The 22,171-nt window shown below is 39.0% G+C and overlaps 1 protein-coding gene across 1 annotated transcript in view; it reads right to left on the minus strand.

Moving 5' to 3' along the window:
• Positions 1-10,762: 10,762 nt before the first annotated feature.
• DYRK4 (dual-specificity tyrosine-(Y)-phosphorylation regulated kinase 4) overlaps positions 10,763-22,171 on the minus strand; it is a 24,703-nt gene continuing 13,294 nt past the window's right edge. Inside the window, exons 8-14 of the mRNA XM_010015910.1 lie at positions 21,616-21,754; positions 19,214-19,295; positions 17,282-17,454; positions 16,103-16,163; positions 15,421-15,550; positions 11,700-11,845; positions 10,763-11,266 (exon numbers count right to left, since the gene is read on the minus strand). Of these exons, the coding sequence (XP_010014212.1) occupies positions 11,019-11,266; positions 11,700-11,845; positions 15,421-15,550; positions 16,103-16,163; positions 17,282-17,454; positions 19,214-19,295; positions 21,616-21,754 (979 nt within the window). The 3' untranslated portion in view covers positions 10,763-11,018. The remainder of the gene's footprint in view (positions 11,267-11,699; positions 11,846-15,420; positions 15,551-16,102; positions 16,164-17,281; positions 17,455-19,213; positions 19,296-21,615; positions 21,755-22,171) is intronic.

Here is a 22,171-nt window from a genome sequence, read left to right on the forward strand (position 1 = left end):
GATTGAGAGACAAAAAGGAGAGTCCAGTGTACCTAAGCAGACAGCTGGTCAGTATGTTTGTCTGACCAAACCTGATATGTGATCACTGCAAGCTAAACTGTCTTATTAAACTCTGTTCCTAAGTATTTTCTGGGTGAGTATATATGCTCTCTTTACTGTGTATATGTGTGTGTTTGTCATTTTGGGTCGGGATGATCCACTAGGGAGCTCCAAGGAGGGCCTTTTATACAAATATTCTTATCAATTTCAAAGGTCAAAAGTAAAAATGCTTTCAATATAGAAAATTCTGGAGGATGCTCTCAAAGATACCAATAGGTAACATGGTGCTGAGCTCACTACACTCAGACATCAGACCTGTAGCAACATTTCTTCAGCTGTGATGTACAGGAACACAAAGGTACTTCAAAGCTAGAAACAAGACAGAGCTTATCTCTACCCAAACCAGACAAATTAGCTGGCTTATCTCAGTGGCAGTGATGGACAAACAGAATGCTCCCAAATTTATACTAAAATGCTGTAAAAGACAGGCTCATGTACATGATTGAAGGAGCAAGTCTGTAGCAAGTCTGTCCTGTCCTGTTTCTCCCCAGTTGTGACAAACCTGCAAATTTACCTTGTAGATAATGGTGTTTCTGCTTGACAGTGGGCAGTGGGATAAAGGTACAGGGATATGTATGTGATTTCTTCAACTGGAATGGCAAATTGAAAAAGAAACACACATGGGTCACCTGAGGGTTCCCCTGGCAACTCAATAACGTGCACAGGGAATTGGAGAAGCCAAAGGCAGCCAATGCGAGCAGCATGAGACCCAGAACGGCAGGGGGTATGGAGGGAAGGAAAGAGGAAAGATGATGCTTTTAGCAAAGAACTACTTGGTTTTTGGTTGCAATGAGTGAGAGGATTACAGAGTCAAGAAGATGAAACTATATCCTGGGGAAGGGCAAACACATTTGTCAGCTCCACAAGGTCTCAAATTCTTTTTCTTTCAGATTTTTCTGTTTGGGGTTTGTTTTGTTTTGTTTTGTGGTGGGTTGTTTGTTTGGTTTTTTTTGGTTGTTTTTTGGTTTTGTTTTGTTTTGGGGTTTTTTTGTTTGCTTTGTTTTGGTTTGGTTTTTGGGTGTTTTTTTTTTTTTTTTCCAAAAGGGAACTGCATTACTTATTTTCCTGTTGTAACATAAACTGAGTGAACTGAAATCATCCATCCAATTATTGAACATTTTTGATTGCTAATTTTATGGAGTCACAAGCACAGCACATGATAGCACTAATCCCACAAAAAAATATATATATATAAATAACATCCCTCTTTACTATGGAATATTGCCCACACTAATCAGCAGATTTTGCTGCAGCTTGAGTGAGTGCTGACTGTGTGGGTTGGTGCTGTTTAGAGAAGTAAGTCGTTAATGGAATACCACCCTGAGATGGTACTTTTGAACTCCATTTGACAAGAATAGTTCATGTGTCATGAGGTGATGCTAATGGGGTCTCCAGCTTGCCTGGTAAATATCCATATATCTGACACTGAGGTGCTGCATAATACTAGAGGCAGCACACACTGTAGTGTGTATTAAATATTTTGAGCTCTTAGTCAAAGACTTGACAAAAGCAGGTAAATGCATACAAATTATTTTTCTTCTCTGTGATGTTGTGTAGTTCCCACGAAAGTAGGATGGGAAGCAGTAAATATCTTCAGTATATTATAGATATTTTTATATGGGGCTGTATGGATGGGACAGTAGACCTGTATACATATATACCTGAGTTAATAATTATATTGCAATTCAGAAGCACCACAGTTTGTATTTGGCTCCCTAAACTCTAGTCAAGGGAATAGACAACACCTCACAGCTTTTTCCTAAGAAATAAGCCCTTTACCCAACCACAGCAAGCCTTCCATTCCCATTTCGTTCCTACTCTTGCCAGCTCTATTTGCATGTTTCCAAGATCAGTCATGTCCATCTTTTGAACAGCATGGGTATGATCAATTTTGAAGAGAAAGGCAAAAGAAGGGTAAATTTTTAACATGCCAAGTAAAGTTCTTGTCCAATACTTACATTGCCCAACCTCCGGTCATAGGTGAAGAATATTTTGGGGTCAGTTGAGTCAGATGGGCCTCTGTACCTCATCAAGAAAAGAAACTTGGAAAATCTTTAAGAATTGGATTTTGTCATACCACTCTCCTTACATGATGGGGCAGATCCAGGTGCACATTTGTGTGCCTGGAGTACATTTGTGTACACTGAGTACATTTGTGCTCAACAGTAGCTGGTAATGGGGAATCAGCAGACTACAGTTTTGTTAGCTTCTTGTGTAAGTCATCATAGCATTGTATCGTAGAATTGCAGAATGGTAATTATTTGTAAAAATTGCCAAAAGCACATTAACAGTATATGAACTACATCTGCTTGCTCTAGGTTATACAAAGATCTTTAGCACCACTGTACAGCTCCCACAGCTTAAACAGTACCCAGACACTCATTATCTGAATATTTAATCATAAAGTGGTGCAGGCTTGAAATACCTGTTGCACTCTTTCAGATCCAAATTCAAAGATAAGTAGTCTGCAAATTAGCTATTTTGAAATGAATAAAATATTTAAAATTAAGTATACTTTATGAAAGAGGAAGACAATAAGCAGCTGGGAAAAAAATCACCTTGCGAAAACAAGCCTTTTTCACTAGTTTTTCACCCACTGGATATTACTTAGATAATGACTTTGTTATGGTTGTAGTAAAGAAGAATATTAAAACAAAAAACAAAGATGTGATAGAGAGGGTTAGAAGGAAGAATGCAAATGGAAAACCCCACTCAGACTTCATTTGCAGTAACTAGTATGTTTTCCCTTCAAACTGCTCCAAGCATTCCGTGGATGTGCTTTACAGCCTACTGAGCAAATGTGGATTTTTGTGGTCACTAATGTGCTTGTTTACTGGAATGTCTCCAGACCTAAATAATTAGGAGATATTTTCTGACATTTAAAAGAATTGAAAAAACCTAAAACTTTTGTGGGACCAAAATTATTTTCTAATATAAACAAAGAGTTTCAGCTACCAATATAGAAAACCATTGAAAATGTTAAATATCTCTTCTGAAAGTAATGGAACGTTTGCTATTTTGGAAACCAAACATTTCAAATTTTCCTTTCATGATGATCTTTTATGATAAATTAACTGCTTCTGTTTTACCCCAAATCACTTACAGAAAAATCATTATTAAAAAATAAAGAATAAGTGTTTCTTCTAAATCGATCGTATTTTTTTTCCCTGTAGTCATTCACAGCCAAAAATTCCCTGTTTGTGCCAAAATCACAAAAAAGATTTCAAAACTGGGTATTACAAGAACAGTTTTGCAACCACCTAATGACTACAAGTAAAGCTAGCTACCTCAGCCCTTCCAAAGTTCCCCCATTTCAGATGAACGCTGGCACATTGCATGCAAACCACATTTTACGATTGTGTAAAAAGGGAAGTGAAAACATCTGAACAAAATAAAGGCACTGTGACTTACAAACACTTCATCAGTGTAAACTTTTTCTTTCTGTATCTGGGTAACGTTAAACTGCCTGTTTCTTTTTCACTATTAAAAACCTCCAAATAACATCCTTCTTTTTTTTAAAAAAAAAAAAAAAATAACACTGACAGTGGAATTTTGTTCTTCTAAACTCCAGCTGCCTTAACATCAGGCATCTATCCTCAGTGGTTGCCTTTACAGACAATGGAAAAAACAGCAAGTTCCAAGGATGTCCTATTCTATTCCTATGGGAGACATTTAAGACCATCAGGAAGAAACAACCTTTGGAGATAAACACATCTCCAGTTACTATAGGGGTAACCAAGTAAATTAACCTTTGAAGAGCTTTAGTGAGGGAAAACATGGGAGTTTCACATCTGACTGCTGTCTGAACTGACCTTTGGTTTGGATGAATCAGAAGTTACACTACCAGCAACCTCTTCTAGCTTCATGGTAGGTGATTGCTTCAGCCATATCTAATTGGTTCTGGCTATGGTTTTGACTTGCAGATGGGATCAGTTTATTTGCCTAAGCAACATCACCTAATGCCATCTGGGATACCATAGGATATCTTAGGTAGCTGCATGGGGCTAGCAGGCATGTCACAGGACCTGCAGAAGAGTTGGCTTCTTCTGGACTGTCAGAGGCCATGCCAGCTAAGGTTTTCAAATGGCCTCTGACACTTACCTTTAGCCAGTTGAGCCCATATGCTTTCAAGTCAATATATGTGGAGCATGACCTTTTGAAAAGGGGATGCAGAGGAGGTCTTTTCAGCTTACATAGAAGTACATGCTGCTATTTGGGAAGACACCTCCCATGACAATGTCAGATCCAGGAAACTCTCCATAAGGGCTGAACCAAATGCCATCCAGCCACTTGTATGGATGCTCAAATGTCATTAGCTCCTGTTCATCACAGTCCCAGCAAAGGTAGTCCATGTTTGGAGGATCCAGGAAGGTGGAGGAATGCAGCAGTGGAGACGCAGGCTGGCCAGAACAAAAACATGGGAAGAACAAGCAGAAAAGCATACCCTTGATTCTTGAGAACTGCCATCATCAACAGGACCACTGGAGTTTCTGAGTCTTGCTGATACCTTGGGCAGCTATTGTGCTACAAATGGCCCAGTTTATATGGAAGTACATGAAGCTGGGCCTGTTGCCAGAAAGGAGAAATGGAAATTGACTGTTCTATATTCAATTTAATACGTAGGAAAGATCAACACTTTACATAATATGCCCTGGCACCCTGCCTCAGTGAAACCATACTAGGCCATGCCATATACATCTTAAAACACTTTAATAGCTTTTTTGTACTGCAGAACCAAAAAATACCCAACAAAGCGTGTACCTCCCACCCAGTACTCCTCAGGGGGGTGATGCTGGCTCTTCTTGCCAGGGAAAAGAGGCTTTTCTGACTAACTTGCCTTTGTGTTGAAATGAACCCTGACTATGGCTCCCTATTATCTGGTATGATGGTTACTGGCAAGTTTGTTGGAAATGGGCTGGTGAGTCTTACGGCCATGGTTTATCAGAGGAAGCTGCTGTGGCACATGAAAATGGGGACTGTAGTGGAATAGCAGAATAAGAAAAATGCCTTTGCATGCACTATGCCGTGGTGGGAGTGAGTGGAAAAAGAAGAGGCATCATCTGTTGCCCTGCTTAAGACTTTTCAGTGTAATGATATGAAAAACAAAAAGCTTCTGTAGGTTTCCAACTGGTTCTGACAGGAAGTGCCTTGTGCATTTTACCTCCAATTTGTTCAGTTGCATAATCCACTATAAAACACAGGTCAGGTCTGTGGGTTTTGAACGACATGGTAATTTATTCCTATTTACTTGCTAGGAAAGCCTAGAAAAGCCCATTTGTATTCATCTGCTGAGACAAGTGCTTGCAGAACAGCTGAACAACAGAGAAGAAAGGATATCTAATCTCATCTTCAGGGACAAAGCTTAAACAGATCAGATTGCACACAGATTGCTTGAATCCCAGGTTAGGTTCTTGACAGTACTGCTGTAGACAGCAAGTATATTTGTGGTTTGTTTTGTGAATTATATCAATACAATGCCAACATTTTAAATTTTCTCTGCTCCAGAGAGGACCAAGACACTGTTCTGGGGGAACTAGACAGGGCTGAGGGATATGACAATGCAAAGGACAGGACAGGGATATAAAAATTGAGGGACTTCATCCAATCTGTGGAGAGAACCGAAGACAGAGTTAACGATACAGGGGGGAGGGAAAGGCGGAAGGGAAGGGAATCTGCATGACTGCATTAGGGTGCTTTGCAGAGCTGCTGTCATGAGAAATCTTCACCGTTGCTACTTCTCCATTCTTTTAAGCAGAAAACCCCTCTCTCACACTGGGGCAAGACTGAGATTAGGGGATGCAATTGAGACACTGCTGGAACACAAGGAGGGATTGTTTAGCTGTGTGACAAAGACTAAAATTGCATGGTTTCTTTGGTAGAGCAGGATGTGGTGTTTGCATGCCACTGCTGAGGGGCATGGGAGAGATATCCAGGAGCAGGAAGATACTACAGATTGACAGTGAGCAACATGCCAAAGAAGATTATATAATTATAGATGACCTGAGTAGAGGAAAGAAGATAAAAACTGCTTCCTTTAAAAATATGAGTGCTTATACAGGAGCCAAATATGAAAAGAAAGAGGAGATTCAGAACCACAGGGTGCAACGGCACAGCTAGGGTCTGCCCCAGGCAGCAGACAGATACATAGAAAGAAGGGGAAAGCAGTGATGCTTCACTGAGTTTTCTCTTTGGGGATTATGGTGATGTACCACAAACTTGAGAAGAAGAATGAAAATGCTATGCCCAGTATTCTTTTGAAATGACCCTGAAGGCTCCAGTGCTGATATCTTTTGCTGGCAGCACACACATCCCTGCCACACAGACAACTCCAACTCCTATGTCTCCCCAGCCCAACAACTCCCTGTTGCAGTGCAGGGTAGGAAGCATGGGATTCCTCTTATAACCAGTTAAAGCAACATATGTATTTCATGTCACAGTATTTGATCTTCTGTTGAGGTTACTTGACACCTTTGATTGTTCTTTTAGGCCAATTTTTAGCAAAATCATAGAATCATTGAACAGTTTGGATTGGAAAGGACCTTAAGATCGTCTAGTTCCAACCCCCCTGCCATGAGTAGGGACACCACACACTATAAACTATGTCACCCAAGGCAAGTCCAGAGAAGGGCCATGAGGATGATAAGAGGGCTGGAGCACATCCCTCAGTTAAAAAAAAAAATAAAAAAACCACAGACTCTTGCTTTGGAAATGGGGGAAGAAATTCAACCTGTACCTCAAAGACCAAAGGCTGTCAAAAATGGATATTCAGTCAAAGGGATATATTTAGGTTGCCTTCATGATCAGTGGCAGAGGAAGCTTAGACTAACTTAGACCAAACAAATGTTTTTTTAAATGACTTAAGTGACATAGAATAAATCCAAAATGCAGCATTTCTATACCCTTTAAATGCCTTCTCATTTGTTAGTATAAAGCTAGTCATTCATTTCAAGACATTCAGTTTTGAACTTAGTGTGAAAAACCTCTTGCTGAAGATTAGCTATAAGACTTCTAGTGAAGAATTAAGTTTGAGAATAATGTGTAGATATATAGAGGTCTAAACAAATACAGGTGCATCCCTATACATGAGCTGTCAGTGGAGCCCTAGGAGACATAATTCACTTGTCCACACATAGGTGTTTATAATTGAGATGCTTTCTTGTATTTCACCTGCCCTCACCTGCTGCTCCAGGAGGGCGCAGTTTTCCTGGTGTACCTGTCTCATCTCTGTCAGCTCTGTGTGGATATCCTCAGTCACTAGCCCATCTAAAATAGCTGTTCATGCATATGTTAAGAATTAGGATCCCCATGGTCTCGCCTGGGCTCTGGCAGCGACTGTACATTTGACTCATAGCAATTATACTTAAGGCAGCCTCCTAGCAGGGGTGGTAAAACGCAATTATTGCAAAGTTAATTCAGATCCAGAAAGGCATCAGGGCTAGGAGTATGCTCTATCATTATTTTTTTGGAGACAAAGATTTCTTAATGAGGTTTCAAAGACAAAACAGCTTGTTCACTGAGGCTTTGTGTTTGCACAGCTTTATTTCCTAAAGATTTGTGCCTGACACCCTGTAAATACCCACTGTTGTAACAGTACTGGTTTCAGCAACTTCTCTTGAACACAATGACGTGATTTCCCAGCACTCCTCCATACCATGATGCCCCTTCTAGCCTTATACCCCAAATCAGTTACCTCTGCTGTAAAATGCCCATTTCTTTCTATGTCCCAAATTCCCTAATGGCTTTTATTTGGCCCAGCTCCTGGTCCAGAGGCAGCATATTCTTACGGTGATGCAGAAACATGCATGTGTTCCCTGGGCAGATGGTGCTTTCAGGTTGCTCAGTGGGCCAGCAGAACTGATCATAATCGCATTGTCCTGACTTTCCCTCACTCGTAACATTAATGGGTTTTCAATCCTGTGCCAACTGTAGTATACAGAAGCAAGTACTTATGAGAACATTGTTCCTCTACCTACTTCAGGTAATATCTGTTAACAAGTTGAAGAGTTAACAGGGGAAGAGGACACTAACTGGAAGACAGGCAGACCAATGTATGAAGATAGACAAGAAAGCAGCCACCTAATTTTCCTGGCAAATATGGTTAAAAAAAATGACACTACATCATACTTTAGGAAGAAGTTCTTTCCTGTGAGGGTGGTGAGACACTGGCACAAGGTGCTGAGGGAAGTCGTGTCTGCCCCATCCCTGGCAGTGTTCAAGGCCAGGTTGGACACAGGGGCTTGGAGCAACCTGCTCTAGTGGAAGATGTCCCTGCCCGTGGCAGGGGGTTGGAACTGGATGAGCTTTAAGGTCCCTTCCAACACAAACCATTCTGTGATAGGAACAAAATGTGATGCATGGTTTGGGCTTTTCAATTAAGTAATTGAATTGATCACTCCATGCTCCTTTTTTCTGAGTCCACGCTGTTACCATCTGCAGGTGGCTCAAGCAGAGCAGGAGTCAAAGGATTCTTCTCAACCTTCTTTGACGGTTGTCCTCTTATGGCACATAGGTGAATATGCTACCTGGACCTGATGGATCTCCTTGTTTCTGCAGAGGAATGTGAAAGCAGTGATGACATCTGAGGGATAGATCTTTCTGCTAAGTAATTTTGATTTATTTCTGTCATGTCTGAAAAAAATCAACACGTATCTGAAAAAGCCCTTATTAGGAAAGATTTTGAAGACAGAAATCATTGTGGAGGCTGAAGGAACTAAAAAAAACCCCAGCAGGTCAGCAAGGAGAAGACAGGAAAAACATGGCAGCCAGCTACAGTGAAATGCCATCTGTCTGTCTTCTGTGAATAGAAGGATAATTTAACTGAACTGCAGTCTCAGGTGGCTTTGTCACTTTTCTCTCAACGTTGAATGCCTTGAAAAACCCATCAGCATATGCCATGAGAAATAATATGATGCTGCTTACTACAAAAAGCTATTGAAATGTATTAATTGTGAAGAAAATGTGGCTCCAGCACACAAGCCCATACGTGAAATGAGGTTTATAGCTTCATTCACACTAAGCAATACTATCAATAGCAACCTGGTATAACTGACCCCAAAGTTTGCCTCTGAGGTAAAGCAGACAAATACACAAATGCCCAATTCTAAGACAGGTATTTTAACTTGGAGCAGTCTAAGCAGTCAAGTGAATGTACCACAACAGAGAAGGAGAATGAGCAGCAACTGAATCAAAACAGTACAAATTATAGTTGCAAGGGTATAAGAATATGGCTTTTTATATTATGTGGTATCAGGATAAGTATTTTTGCTGTTCTTAGTCCACACTGAACCCTTGTACTTAAACATAAATCCTTTGTTTCTTATCATCTTCTGTGTTACTTGTAAACAAAGAGCGAAAATATTTTCCAAATATCTGCAAAAACCTATCTGAATATTTCTTAAAACTGACGATGAGTTTGACTCTTTCATTCAGCTCTGACCAGAGGTGGAAATCCTTCTCTGTGAAGTGTGAGAAGCGCTTGGCCCACATTCTACAAGATGCTTAGTCACCCTGGGTATTCTGTTCCATCACCTAAATGCAGCGCACAACAGAACTCACTTCTCCCAGTATATCATCCTGGTGATGAATGGGAGCATTTTATAGTCTCTCGGCTTCAAAGGAGTCTCTCTGAAGCCAGAGATACAGACAATTCTGGTGCTGCAAGTTGTCCTGCTTGTCAGTAATGTCTGCCTCACAGTGGGGTGATTATACTCAGTAATGGTCTACCATCCACCTTGGGTCACTCATTTCCAGGTGTTTCTTTACGAGTCCCAGGATTTGTCTGAAGCCAAGAGAATTCTTGTGCTGCATTGTAAAGCCCATTTTCTCTGAGGTGACTGTTTCCATAAACTTTCTATTAAGTAGGAGAACACAGTTGCTATAGGCCTTTTGTTGTGCCGTCATCTCTGTACCCTGTCAGGTGGCTTATTTACCCACTATTACACTAGAACTGTGTGAGGACCATTTTCATATCCTTTGGGCTTTCCTTTTGCACAAAGAGCCTGTGGAGTTTGCTGTCATGGTGGCTTAACACCTAGGAACACTTGTTTCTCTTGGGACTACTGCAATATCACTGCGAGAGTAACAGCTGCATTTTGTAGGGCTATTTCCTCATTATTTCCTTCTAAACTGCAGTAGCATCCATTTATTGTCCAAAGATCTAAATGTTTAAATTAATTAAACATATAAAACATAGAAGTCATACAAATCTGGGGTTTTTTTCAGAGTTAAATTTCCCATGGAGGACAATTTTCCTGAATTGAAACAGCTTGTTTTAATCCATCCTTTCTGTTGCTGTGAGTACTGAGTGGAAGCTCTGCGGCAGTGGGCCCAGAATACCACTCTTCTTTGCTGCTGCTAAAGATCTAAAGAACATAATTTGCATTTCTAAATGCTTCTTTTGCTAAGAAGGTGTGACAACAGTTTCCACCTAGTGCTTCACTATAAAGAAGAGGGAGATAGAGGAGGAAAGTGAAGATGCTGTGCTTGATTTATCTTTTTTTTTTTTTTATACAGAAGTAAATCCAGTAATCCTATCCATGAATTATTGCTGATTTATGCTGAAGTAAGTGAAAAGATTCAGATTCTTCAATCAATGCATTCTTTCATTTAGATCCAGGAAACCTAAAATTCAAAAGTCTGTTATAGCATCAAGAATAAGCCACTCTCCACCTCTACAGTCTCCATTTTATTGCTGCTGGTTGTGAAGGATCTTTGATCACAAGGATGTAGATAAGAAAAAGGAACAGTTTTCAAATTCCGTTTTGTTTGCCTGGACTATTTCAGGGTAAAATGACCATTAAATATACTTACAATGTGCACAGCCCATGTACAGACAGATACAGCTTATATTCCTGAGTACAAATAATACCTACAAAATATAACATGTATGCAACTTAACTAGTCATCACTTTTGTGGTGTATTACTTAATCGGTGGGAAAAAAAGAGAATGTTTTGGAAGAACTGTTTCACCACTGTGTTCTACTTGACCATTGTTTACAGGCTTGTCCATTTGGGTTTCCAAATGTTTCTCTGGAAGAACATGTTTCCTTGTGTTCTGCAAATCATTTTCTGTTGTGCATGTGGAGGGCACAATAGGAGTCAGTCTTTCAGCCAGTTCACTTTCCACGTCACTTTCCACTTTGTCAGCCATATCTTTCCAGATATTTTCTGTAATAAGAAATAAATAAAATGATAGGGTAAGACTGCAGGCTCTTAGCAGCAGATAAACACAACTGTCACAAATTCAGAAAAAGAAAAAACAGCTGAAAATTTTCTCTGGATCTTAGAATCAGCACTGATGCATTCTTTTCCTCTGAAAGTGAAGTGCATTATAGTGTGGTGTCAGATACCATCACTATTTTGCTGTCAGTAGGGAGAATATCTTTCTATGTGAATCTTTGGGACTGCCAGTCTCCTTGCTGTCAGCTGCTATAAAACATAAGTAATGCATTTCTACTGAAGTGAGAGTGGCCGTAACCACCACTTTCCAGTGACCATCCATTATCTGCACACTGTGTACCATCAGCTCACCTTACTTCAGATCTAAAGAAATACCAAACATCACACAATGCCCTTAATTCTCCAGGTAGCACATGCTTACGAATATTCTCTTTTTTCTTTTCCAGTGTAGAGAAAGAGCCATCACTCAGCACTCTTGAATTCTGTTTTGCTCTGTATATTTTTGGTTCCTGGATCCACGCATGCTTCATTGCTTCATCGGGAGTCATGCGCAGGGCAGGTTCCCACCTTAAATCCGTGGTAGACAAATAATTATTCAACTATTTATGACAGAAAATTAATTTAAGCCAAAAGATTCAGTATTATCTTCTGAAAGTCAGGTCATGAGGATATTTCTGAAACAAATTTTTAGCTGAAAATTAGGAAAAATCTTACGTGATCTCTTCCATCCTTCAAAACTTTTTATTTTCTCCAGCACTGTGTGCTTTGCTGATCAAACCCTCTGCAGTATCAAACCATTTTAATATGCAGTTCAAGGTGTTATTAGGGTAGAGACCCTAATGAATACTTCTGAATATTCAGGAAATTCAGTATGAATACTGAATAGTTCTTCCATGGTTTTCACATTCTGTCAATGTAAGCTCCAAGAAAGGGAACGTAAATGAGACACAGGATAATTCATCAAAAGATATGTCTTCCCTAATTTAACTGTACCTGAAACTACTGTAGAGACTTAATTTAACAAAACTCACATGAGATCTTATTATGGAAATGAAAGGTGATTTTTTTATTTTTATTTTTTTTGCAAAATCTCTACATTGACTTTATCCTCTCACGGTTTTCATTTACTCAGTTCTTACATCCCATACTCACAAGTACCAAGTGCTTTGAACAAGAGCACTTGTGCGTCACACAGAGACAAGCGCTGTCAGCTACTGAGTCCTCATCACAAGTCATTGGGCATGTTCCTTCAGATCAGAACCTTGCTGACTTCAGTCTCCATAAATGTTAGGCAAGGTAGCTACTCATGATCTATTTTTCCTTTTGGAATATATGTTTGTTTTCCTTTCAGGCTAACAGGGAAATGAACAGTATATGTGGTAATCTGCAGCCTTGTTGCCATGCAATTGCTGTGAGCTTTGAGATTTGTCACTGTGGTGTGGTCTCACCAGAGTACAGACTTTCTGGTGGTGACAGACAACATGCTCCCTAGTTTTACAGCAGGAAACATGCTCCCTAGTTTTACAGGCCTTTGTCACCAATACATACCATTCTTTCAACCCCTATTCTGCTGTTTCTTCCAGTGCTCAAACACATTTACATTTCCATTCTTACTATGTTACTATCAGTCCTAATACTTCTGTTACTAATCTGTATATCAGTTGCAGACTATTTCATTCTGATTTGTCTCATGTCAGTGCTGTCCAGAACTGTACAGAAATAATGTAGGAAAACAAACAGATTCTTGTCATCAAAAAGCTGAATGATTTTTGTTTGTTTGATTGATGCTTTCATCTGCAAAACACTCATATTCAAGTTGAACAAAACTATCTGTGAAGTTATGGCAAATGTATCAAGCTACTTTGGACAGACACAGATTGGCAACTGAAAATGACAAAAGAGTTCAATTCTTTTTGTCTCCAAAAGAGTTTTCTTTTCAAACCATACTTCATTCCTTTGAAAATAATTTAAACAATCCCAACACACAATATTTCTAATGTGTGCCCTGAAAATATTTGTTCACAGGGTTTTTTTCTCTTGATTCACTGAAACTACTTTCTAAATGTTATGATTCAGCCAGCAAAACAAAATGGATCAATAATTTATTCAAATTTAGCAAACTGAGAACATTAAAAGCAATCTCTTTGTGAAACAGAGAGGGTTGATCTTTTTATCATGTAATCATGCAGTAACATAGATTTCTTTAGGAAAGTACTACTGAACTGTTAGAAGAAACCTACAGTCAGTGCTAAAAAAGACACAAAATATTAGTCTTGCATAAGACACAGGTAGAACTGGAAAAGGTATGAGGCCAGCTTCTGCTGCCATTACAGAGTACAAATTAGGATCCAAGCTCATCTTGAAAGCCTTAGTGCACCTATGAAAGACATTAGTATTTAAGGCAACCAGACAAAAGTTTGTTCCTGCATGGTCAGCCTTTTAGTTTGATGGATGAGTAAAACCTCATTAGTAACTATCTCCCAAGCAAAAAGACCTATTAATAAAATAGCACCTCATATCAGCAGGGTCTGCAGAGACCCACCCTGTAAAATGCTTAGTAACATGACCACCTTGGAAAATAAACATGATCATGTTTGAGCTTCTCCCACAGTACTTCGTTTATTGAAAAGTCCCATTTATTTTGTGATAACAGATGATATGCTGGTGACACTAAATCATGTCTCTCTTCCTCCACACAAACGCACAGTCACTTTGCCACTGACACTCTCACCATGAGTTTGGTTCACCATTGGAACAAGTTGCCCCAGAGGCTATGAATCTTCCTCCTTGGAAATACTTAGAACTTGACCAGACAAGGTCCTGAGAAACCTGTTCCAAGTTTGCTCTGCTTTGAGTGGGAGGGTGGGCTAGATGACTTCCGGAGGTCTCTTCCAAGCTAAATTATTCTGTGATACTAGGTAAAAAGTTTCTGTGTAGAGAATTTCTACCTTGTCTGAAGACTGTTAACAGTTACGTGCTATTTGCATTTAGCAACATACAAAAATGTGCAAATCATCAATTTCTTTTGAGAAAAAAGCTGTAGACCACTTGTCATACTAGGTTTTCAGTAGCAAAATCCTTGACTAAAGTCAACAGTTCATCCTAGAAATGACAGATTCTGAGACATACTAGAATCTTTTCGCATTCTGAGCTCCAGTGATTTATAATAATCTATTCAAATAAAGAGAATAGAAAAATACAGTCTATCAACTAATTCTTGAAATGTGAAATGCCACTGCTATCAATGAAAAATAAGTATAACTATGAGAAGGAGAAAAAGGTCTTAAATCAGCATGCAAACTACAAGGCAACACAGTGCTAACTGTGCTACGTAATTCTCCACACTAACTACCATAATCGAGAAGAAGCAATACCATTGATTCTAGGGTGGAGACATGGCTGAACGCCTTTTTGTTCTCTGCTAAGAGTGAGGCATATGCTATATTGGAACTAAAAAGTTTCTAACCCCACCTAAAGGAATGTGCATGCAGAAAGCAAGATCTTTGTGAGCAGCTATTCAAATAGCAGAACTGTTTTCATTCGTATACTACACTGTAACACCTGATTGCCATTTCCAAGCCCTAGCACAGAAAATTCCATCAAGACATTCAAGCCACTTAAGCCAGCTCCAAATACAACTCCTGCTGGAGGAAACAGGAAGACTTTCTTCCCATAGGATAAGAAGTTAGATTTAAGTACAAAACTAAACTTGGATCTCCATATACACACGACCTTGGGACAGTGCATTACCATTATCTATGCTATCTGAATGAACCTTTTCTGATAAAACAGAAAGGATTTAATACAAAGGCCCCAATGAGTAAAAAACATTGTTTTTAGAGTTTAGTGTTCAGCATCAAAAGATCTGCTTTTAGGTGGGATGATGTCAGCTTTCTTCTGTACTTTAGGCCAATCCTGTATAGGCTTTCTGTGCAATGATTTCTTTCTGCAGTAAGCTGTGAATAACATAAGTTACGCAAATGCTACCACGGAAAACAAAACCAAACCAAGCGAACCAAATCAAAAAACGCAAAACACCCCACCAAAAAACCCCCAACAGATACAAAGATTTTGAAGGCACAATAGAATGAAAGCAAAGTCAGAACTAGCCTCCTGCATATAAGTCAAACCTATGAACTCACCTCAGACATCCTTTCAGAAAGTCCAAGAAACCAGCATCATTGGTTTTGAGTACTGTGCTTAGATCCTTGGAGTCTGGGCATCTTTTTTTTCCCTTACTGTTAGTTATGGATTTAGGAAAACCTTTGGAATCTTAAAAAGAAAAATAAAATACATGCTTAAAAAAAAAGTTCTAAATCCTCATCAAATATTTAAGAGATTTGCAAAACCAGTACCCATATCCATCCCACTAACTCTGGTTTAGCCCTGCTGGACTGATAGTCTGCCAGCATTGTGGCAAACAATATTGTTTACATCCTAGAGACTGCATCCTATGCTGTGGGGTTTTGTTTGTTTTTGTGTAATTTTCAAACCCAAATTATAGACAGTGGAATGAACTTAATGCATATCAGTTCCCAAAGCTCACTGCATTCCTTTCAGCAATAATATTATTAAGGAGTAACAGTGGAATAGATTTCCCCACCCCTTCCCTATCACCTTGGCAATGAGAAGCCCGTAAGACATGAAGAGAAAAGCATCACATTCATTTGTAGGCCTCATATTACCCTTTTGCTTCTCCCCAGTACAGTTTTGTCAGCTAAGAAGCAGCTAAGGTTCTCTGGCCTTGCTCTGTACCAGTGCTACTAACTAGCAATTAGCTAGCTGGGAGGAATCCAGCAAGGACAAACAGTCAGAAGCAGTTACCAAAGAATGTTCGCTTCCTTGATGCAGCCTGGATAAAATCAGCTGGTGGAAGACCCAACACCTTCAACATAGAAAATGAACTCATGAAATTACTCCTCATTTCATAAACACACCTAACAAGCATCAGGAGAGAACTTGAATGTCACAATTTACTGTGAAATGTCTACAAACCATTTCCTCTTGTGCCATTTACTGTGGAAGGAATTGATTCCCTAAAGCTGTCTGCACACAGAAATATGTGATCTTACAAAGGATAATACTGGGATCTTCACTACCACATCTCTATTAATGACAGCTGTTGAAGAAGGTCACATGGAGAGACGCTGTCTTTTAAAAATCTTGCACAAACTAACATGGCACCAGAAGGATCAGAACTTGGGGCTGAGTTCAGTATCAGCTTGCAGTTTAGTGATTGGTATGGAGTAGCAAAGTAACTTGCTTTCAGTTTTGCACCTATTCTGAAATTTGCACTGGGTAGGTGGTCTGAGGTTGGAGATGTTGCAGCACATTCCTAAATGTCTTTGAAAAAGACATTTGAAAAACACTTAGGAAGATGGTAGTGGCAAACCCCTTGCTACATACAGACAGTATAAGAAAGGGCAACATCCACAGACTGTGGCTTGAGAAGTGCAGGATGGCTATTAGGAAAAACTTTTTCACCATGAGAGTAGAGCAGCACTTGAGCAGGGCACCCAGTGGGTTTCTACTCAAGCCTTTGATGTTTTCAAGATTCTCTAGACAAAGCTACAGCTGACTACTCAAACATTAGCAAAAATCTCTTCCTCAGCAGGAGACTGGACTAAAGAAATCTGATTCAATCAACACATATTCGATTTCTAAGAGAAGAGGAGCCTGTTATAATTTTGATTGCTTTTTCTTCCCCTTAGATATGCTTCTTCTGTTCTAACTTCTCCATAAAGATTCTGACCAGATTAAAATATGTTTCCTTCAAAAGCAAAACAGCAAGTGTACAAAGTAGTGTTTGGCATATGAAATGGAAATAACAGTTTTGCCTTAAAACCCATTGTGTCAAAGAGCTCTTTGGCTCCGTAATAAAACCCTCTCTAAATGGCCAGCCCATAGCCAATTATGTTTCATTATGTCTTGAGATTTCTTTGTTGCTGGCAATGTAGTTTTATCAGGTGAACATGCAGTTCAAAAGACAATCCCAAAACTTACCTCCATGATGCAGGCAAGTTGGTCAACTTCATTTTCCCCTGGAAACAGGGGGTAGCCTGTATAAAGCTCAGCTATGATACAGCCTAAACTCCACATATCAACAGCCATAGCATAAGGATGACCAAGAATCACTTCAGGTGAGCGATAAAACCGGCTCTGAACATATGTGTACACTATATCAAAACAGAAAAGCAAAATATCATAATTGGGACAGAAATGTGGATTCCAGATTTCACAGAAAAGTGAAATACATGTTCAGGCATCATAAATCTACTCTACCCATTAGTGACATTAAGGGATTGCTCACATTGAGGGATAGGCTCTGAAAACCTATGGGTAATATACTTTCCACTATTCTATTTGGCAATTGTTCTTCAACAAATTTCACTGAAAGAAATTATTCTACTAGTGCTGTGATTCAGCTTACTCCATGTCCATTTTCCTATCTGGAGGTCTTGTCCTTGCATCAATCAACAGTTCTTTGTTATCACAGGCTTGCACTGTAGGAAATACTGGTTTCACTGACACCTAAGGAACATCTCCTGCTGCCTTCTGATTTCCCTATTAATGCATTACAGCCACAGAGCAGATGTCAAAAGATCTCATTCCAAAATTAGGACTCATTATAGTGAGAGGACTAATTCTTTTCTCTCTTGTTACTCAGACAACTAAACACACTTACTGTGTTATTTTCTCTGTTATTTTCTTATTCCTACCTCTCTGATCATCACTTTGTATTTCTGCACTGCTTTGCATCCCCACATATTCAACATCTTTCTGCAAGGAATGCACCCTGAAAAGTAAGTGCTGCACAGTATGTGATTTCTCTACATTTGTACAGTTATAGAGTAACATGGTGGCAATCTGCCCTAGTGCATCTGACCAACTGCACAACTGTTGTCTGCTTTTTGTCATTCTTGTCACAAATAAATTGCTGTCTTTTTTCTTTCCACTCTCTAAGCCTGTACCACTTTGTACCAATCCTTTTTTCAGCTGACAGGCTCCTCAGTCATGCTCCATCTTTCCTTTCACTTGTTTTGTGTTTCAATTTGTTACTCTTCCCAAATATTTCAGGCTGCATCTCAGATTACATAATACTCAAATATGGTCAAACTTAAAATGATTACACACTTCTACAAAACTGGGTTGTAAGTGGTCTGAATCTGGTGGTCTGAATCCCAAAATATGGGTGGAAAAGTTTGGCTCAGCTTCAATATCCATCATTCATAGGAAAAATATAAGCCTTTTAAGACTAGTTTTGTTTTTCTAAGTTAATAAAACACAGTGCAGATTTCTTTCCTGGGTTTTGGGTTTCATTGTTGTGTTTCTTTGGGTTTTTTTAAGAGATGATATTTGCATTCCTGATGATGATATCATTCTTGCTTTACAATATGTCTACTAATATTGAGATTTACTATTAGGTAAAGTTTTATACATTCATTTATCTTCTACTGATTTTGTTCTTGTCATCTCCTGCACAGTCTACCTAAATCTTTGATAGAAAAAAAATAAAACTGAGTTTAGATTTTCTAGACTAAAAACGTATTCCCATTTCCCCCATTGTATTAATCCAAAAAGTAACAATTGTAATTTAACCATCCCTCTGAGAAAGGCTCTCTGGACCTGATAAATTCCTTGTTAAGTATTGAGATTATACTCATATGCCTATTTCAGCTAATTACTCTTGCAAATGAAATTCTGATTTCAACAGGATTAGAGGAGCTGATCAGGCTTGGGATGAAGAACAAGCATGGCAATAGAATACTTGTCTTCTACTAGTATTTGTTCTACCACCGGTGGCTGAACAGTTCATCAGATTCCAAATAGGGGCATAGGTCACTGTATTAGCATAATCAAATAAATAGTTTTCACATTATTCAAAATTGAGAAAGCTTATTAAGAAAATTACATCAACTTGACTTTTCTGCAAACCTCTTTGGTGTTCATAGCAGCTTGATCCAAAATCAATAACTTTAACTGAACCTTGGCCTTTGTGGTATAATAATATGTTCTCCTAAAGAGAAAAAAGAATCACAGGGAAAAAAGGGTTTTAACACCATGTTAGGTTAATGAACACTTTGGAAAATAAATGAGTAACACATCAGGTTTACACCTATCTGCATAATGAAAGCTTCAAACTGGAACTTCCTTGGGAATGTATTTGGTAACATGAGTAAGCATCCAATAATGAGCAATTAACCAAAGAGAGATTTGTAGAGGTATCCAGTTTGAAGGTTAGCTAGACAGGAACTTGAGTCCCTGTCATACAATCTAAGCCACTGCACTGTGCAGTGTGTGGTGTTATCAAGGCACCAGCCAGTAAGAGTGCTTGCTGTGTAAGCAGTGAGCTCCATAAACCTCATTATTTGTTAACCTAGTAAAAGGCAAACTGCACCTGGTTGTACGCTGTGCTAAATCCACCAGAACCATCCTTTTATAACCACAGAAAGCCCCTGTCCCATGAATGAGTTGTACTTCATGCTTTTTCCCTCCACTGCTTTCAACTTTCTCCGGACTCTCTTTAAGCATACCTCTCTCCACCTCACAACAGTGTGATCCCGCTGAGAAAGGCTCTCTGGGATCCCCAGGAAGTGATGGACAGAAATGGTAGGGTCCTATGGATTATTAGCTGGGTGCAGATGGGTACAGCACTGTGTGCCTGCAATTCCCTACAATTCCAGCTTGAGAAGTGATTCTTAAACAGCTAGCACAGGGGTATTTGCACCAATGAGTAAACATAGCCTATTAGGTATCTTCTGCATAGCTGACTTTTATCCTCATTATAAATCTACCTAAATCAAGGGTTTTCTTTGATTTCCTTTCTGATCATGCAGCCTTTTCCACTTCTCAGTGGAGAGATGGCTACCTTTATCAATCAGTTTTAAAGTGATTACACGTTAAAGCTTTGAAGCACTGAGCAGTTCCCAGGTTGATGCCAAATAATGACAAAGTAGTTTCTTTCTTTCAAAGTAGTAATTAGTGGACTCATTAGGAAATACTTTGCGTGACAGGAGGGAGAAGCTGCTACTGTGAAAGTCAAGACATGGACTGACTTCCACTACCCAAGCGCTTCTATTATGGGAAGAAGCATCCTCCCTCTACCCTTCATGGTAGAACTCTGTCTCTAATTCTAAATCTCTCACAATGCAAGGGAGCTGATCAACTGCAAAACCAGGTTCTGGGGCAGTGATTACCTAGCATTAAGTCCAGAGAAACTCCATACTCTACATTATGTTGACAAATATCACAGGAGGCAGATGAAGTAACAGATGTGAGTTTCAAATACATAAATTAAATTCATAAAACTGTACAATTGTAGAATGAGAACAAAATTCTCCTTCAGTAAACTCATTAAATGTTCACTAATATATTACTCGATTTAATACACTCGTAGATCTTGCCAACCTCATTCCTTGTCAGTGGCTGCCTGAAAACAGATTTCCCATTGGGATAATTATTTCTGGTTAAGATATTTTAGTTATTTGCAAGCCTCACTTCTCACTGTAAATTGGTCTGGCAAAGATGTTGGCAAGACAATGAGTACAGACTGTGACTCTTCAGAATTCTGAGTCAAGATACATTAAGCAAAATGAGAGAAGAACTTCATCCTTAGCGTTTTTACTTGAGAGCTGGCTGATTTATTGATTTACTGGTTCATTTGCAGTTTTGTAAAATAAGTCAAGAGAAACATTCACCTGAAATTAAAATAGAATTAAAATACTTCAGAAATCTCAGAAAATTGGAAAAACCTAAAATTGGGGATTAAGGAGAATGAAAATGTTTCACCTAGCATGAATGCTTAGCAAATAAAGCAGCAGGACTTGGATCACAGATGTTCCTCCAGAAACCGGTGAGTACCCTAAACTCTGTACTATAGAAGTCCTTTGTCATCTACTGGGCTACTTAATTTACAGTTATGCATATAAAATTTAATAGAATTAACAGGATAAACTGAAACAGTTGCCCTGTGAATATCTCCAGTTGCCCTGTGAATATCTCCTTGAATTATAATGTCCCTTGTATTGAAATACTTAATTCCATAAGCACTTTTTTTCTTTCTCTAATAAAAAAGTTATTACCTGAATTTGATTCATATTTGCATACATTTTGGCAACCAGCTGAACTTGTATAATAACTGCAGTGAATGAACTGAATTAATTTAAAGAATTACTTGAGTCTAGTACTAACACAGTCTGATATAAACTATAGCTTCAGTACAAATAGTCTACTGGGTTTTAAGGGTTCTTCTGAGAGTTGCCTCTCAATCAATAAATAATAGATTGAAACTAATGTATTCTGTACAGAATAAGAGGTTATGAAATAACTGTACTTACAGGCTTCAGATCACAGTGAATGATTCTTTCCTGGTAGAGCACTTGTAAACATCTCAGCACACACTGAGTGAAGTGTCGAATTAAAGACAAACTGAAACCTTGGAAATTGTTCTTTTTGATCAACTCATACAAATTGATTCTGCGGGGGTTGTAGGGGTGGAAGAAGAAAGAAAGCAGAAAAGAGATTAGGGAATTCATTTTTAAAGGCGTGATTGCTTACAGTGCATCTAAAGAGTATTTAGCCTGTCTTCCTACATGGAGGACACATGCAGAAGAAAATGACTTAGCTCTTTTCCTCCTTGAGAATGCTGTTCTGCATGTAATATGCTCAAACGTCTCCCTGATCCTTCAGATCTAAAGAAGACATAATGTCAGCGACTTCCTTGCTTGCTAAACTCAGTGCAATGTTATGCAGCTGTGCTGATTTTCACTAAGAACATCTATCATTCAAGAACTGAGAGAAATAATTTTTTTTCAGTATCCTTTCACTCTCATTTGTCTTTGCTTTGGCACCTTGTATAAATCTTTTTCACCTAAACAGTTCTAATCAGCAGGA

Source organism: Nestor notabilis, unplaced genomic scaffold (genome assembly GCF_000696875.1).
Source record: "Nestor notabilis isolate BGI_N333 unplaced genomic scaffold, ASM69687v1 scaffold9476, whole genome shotgun sequence".
In the NCBI taxonomy this organism is placed as follows: domain Eukaryota; kingdom Metazoa; phylum Chordata; class Aves; order Psittaciformes; family Psittacidae; genus Nestor; species Nestor notabilis.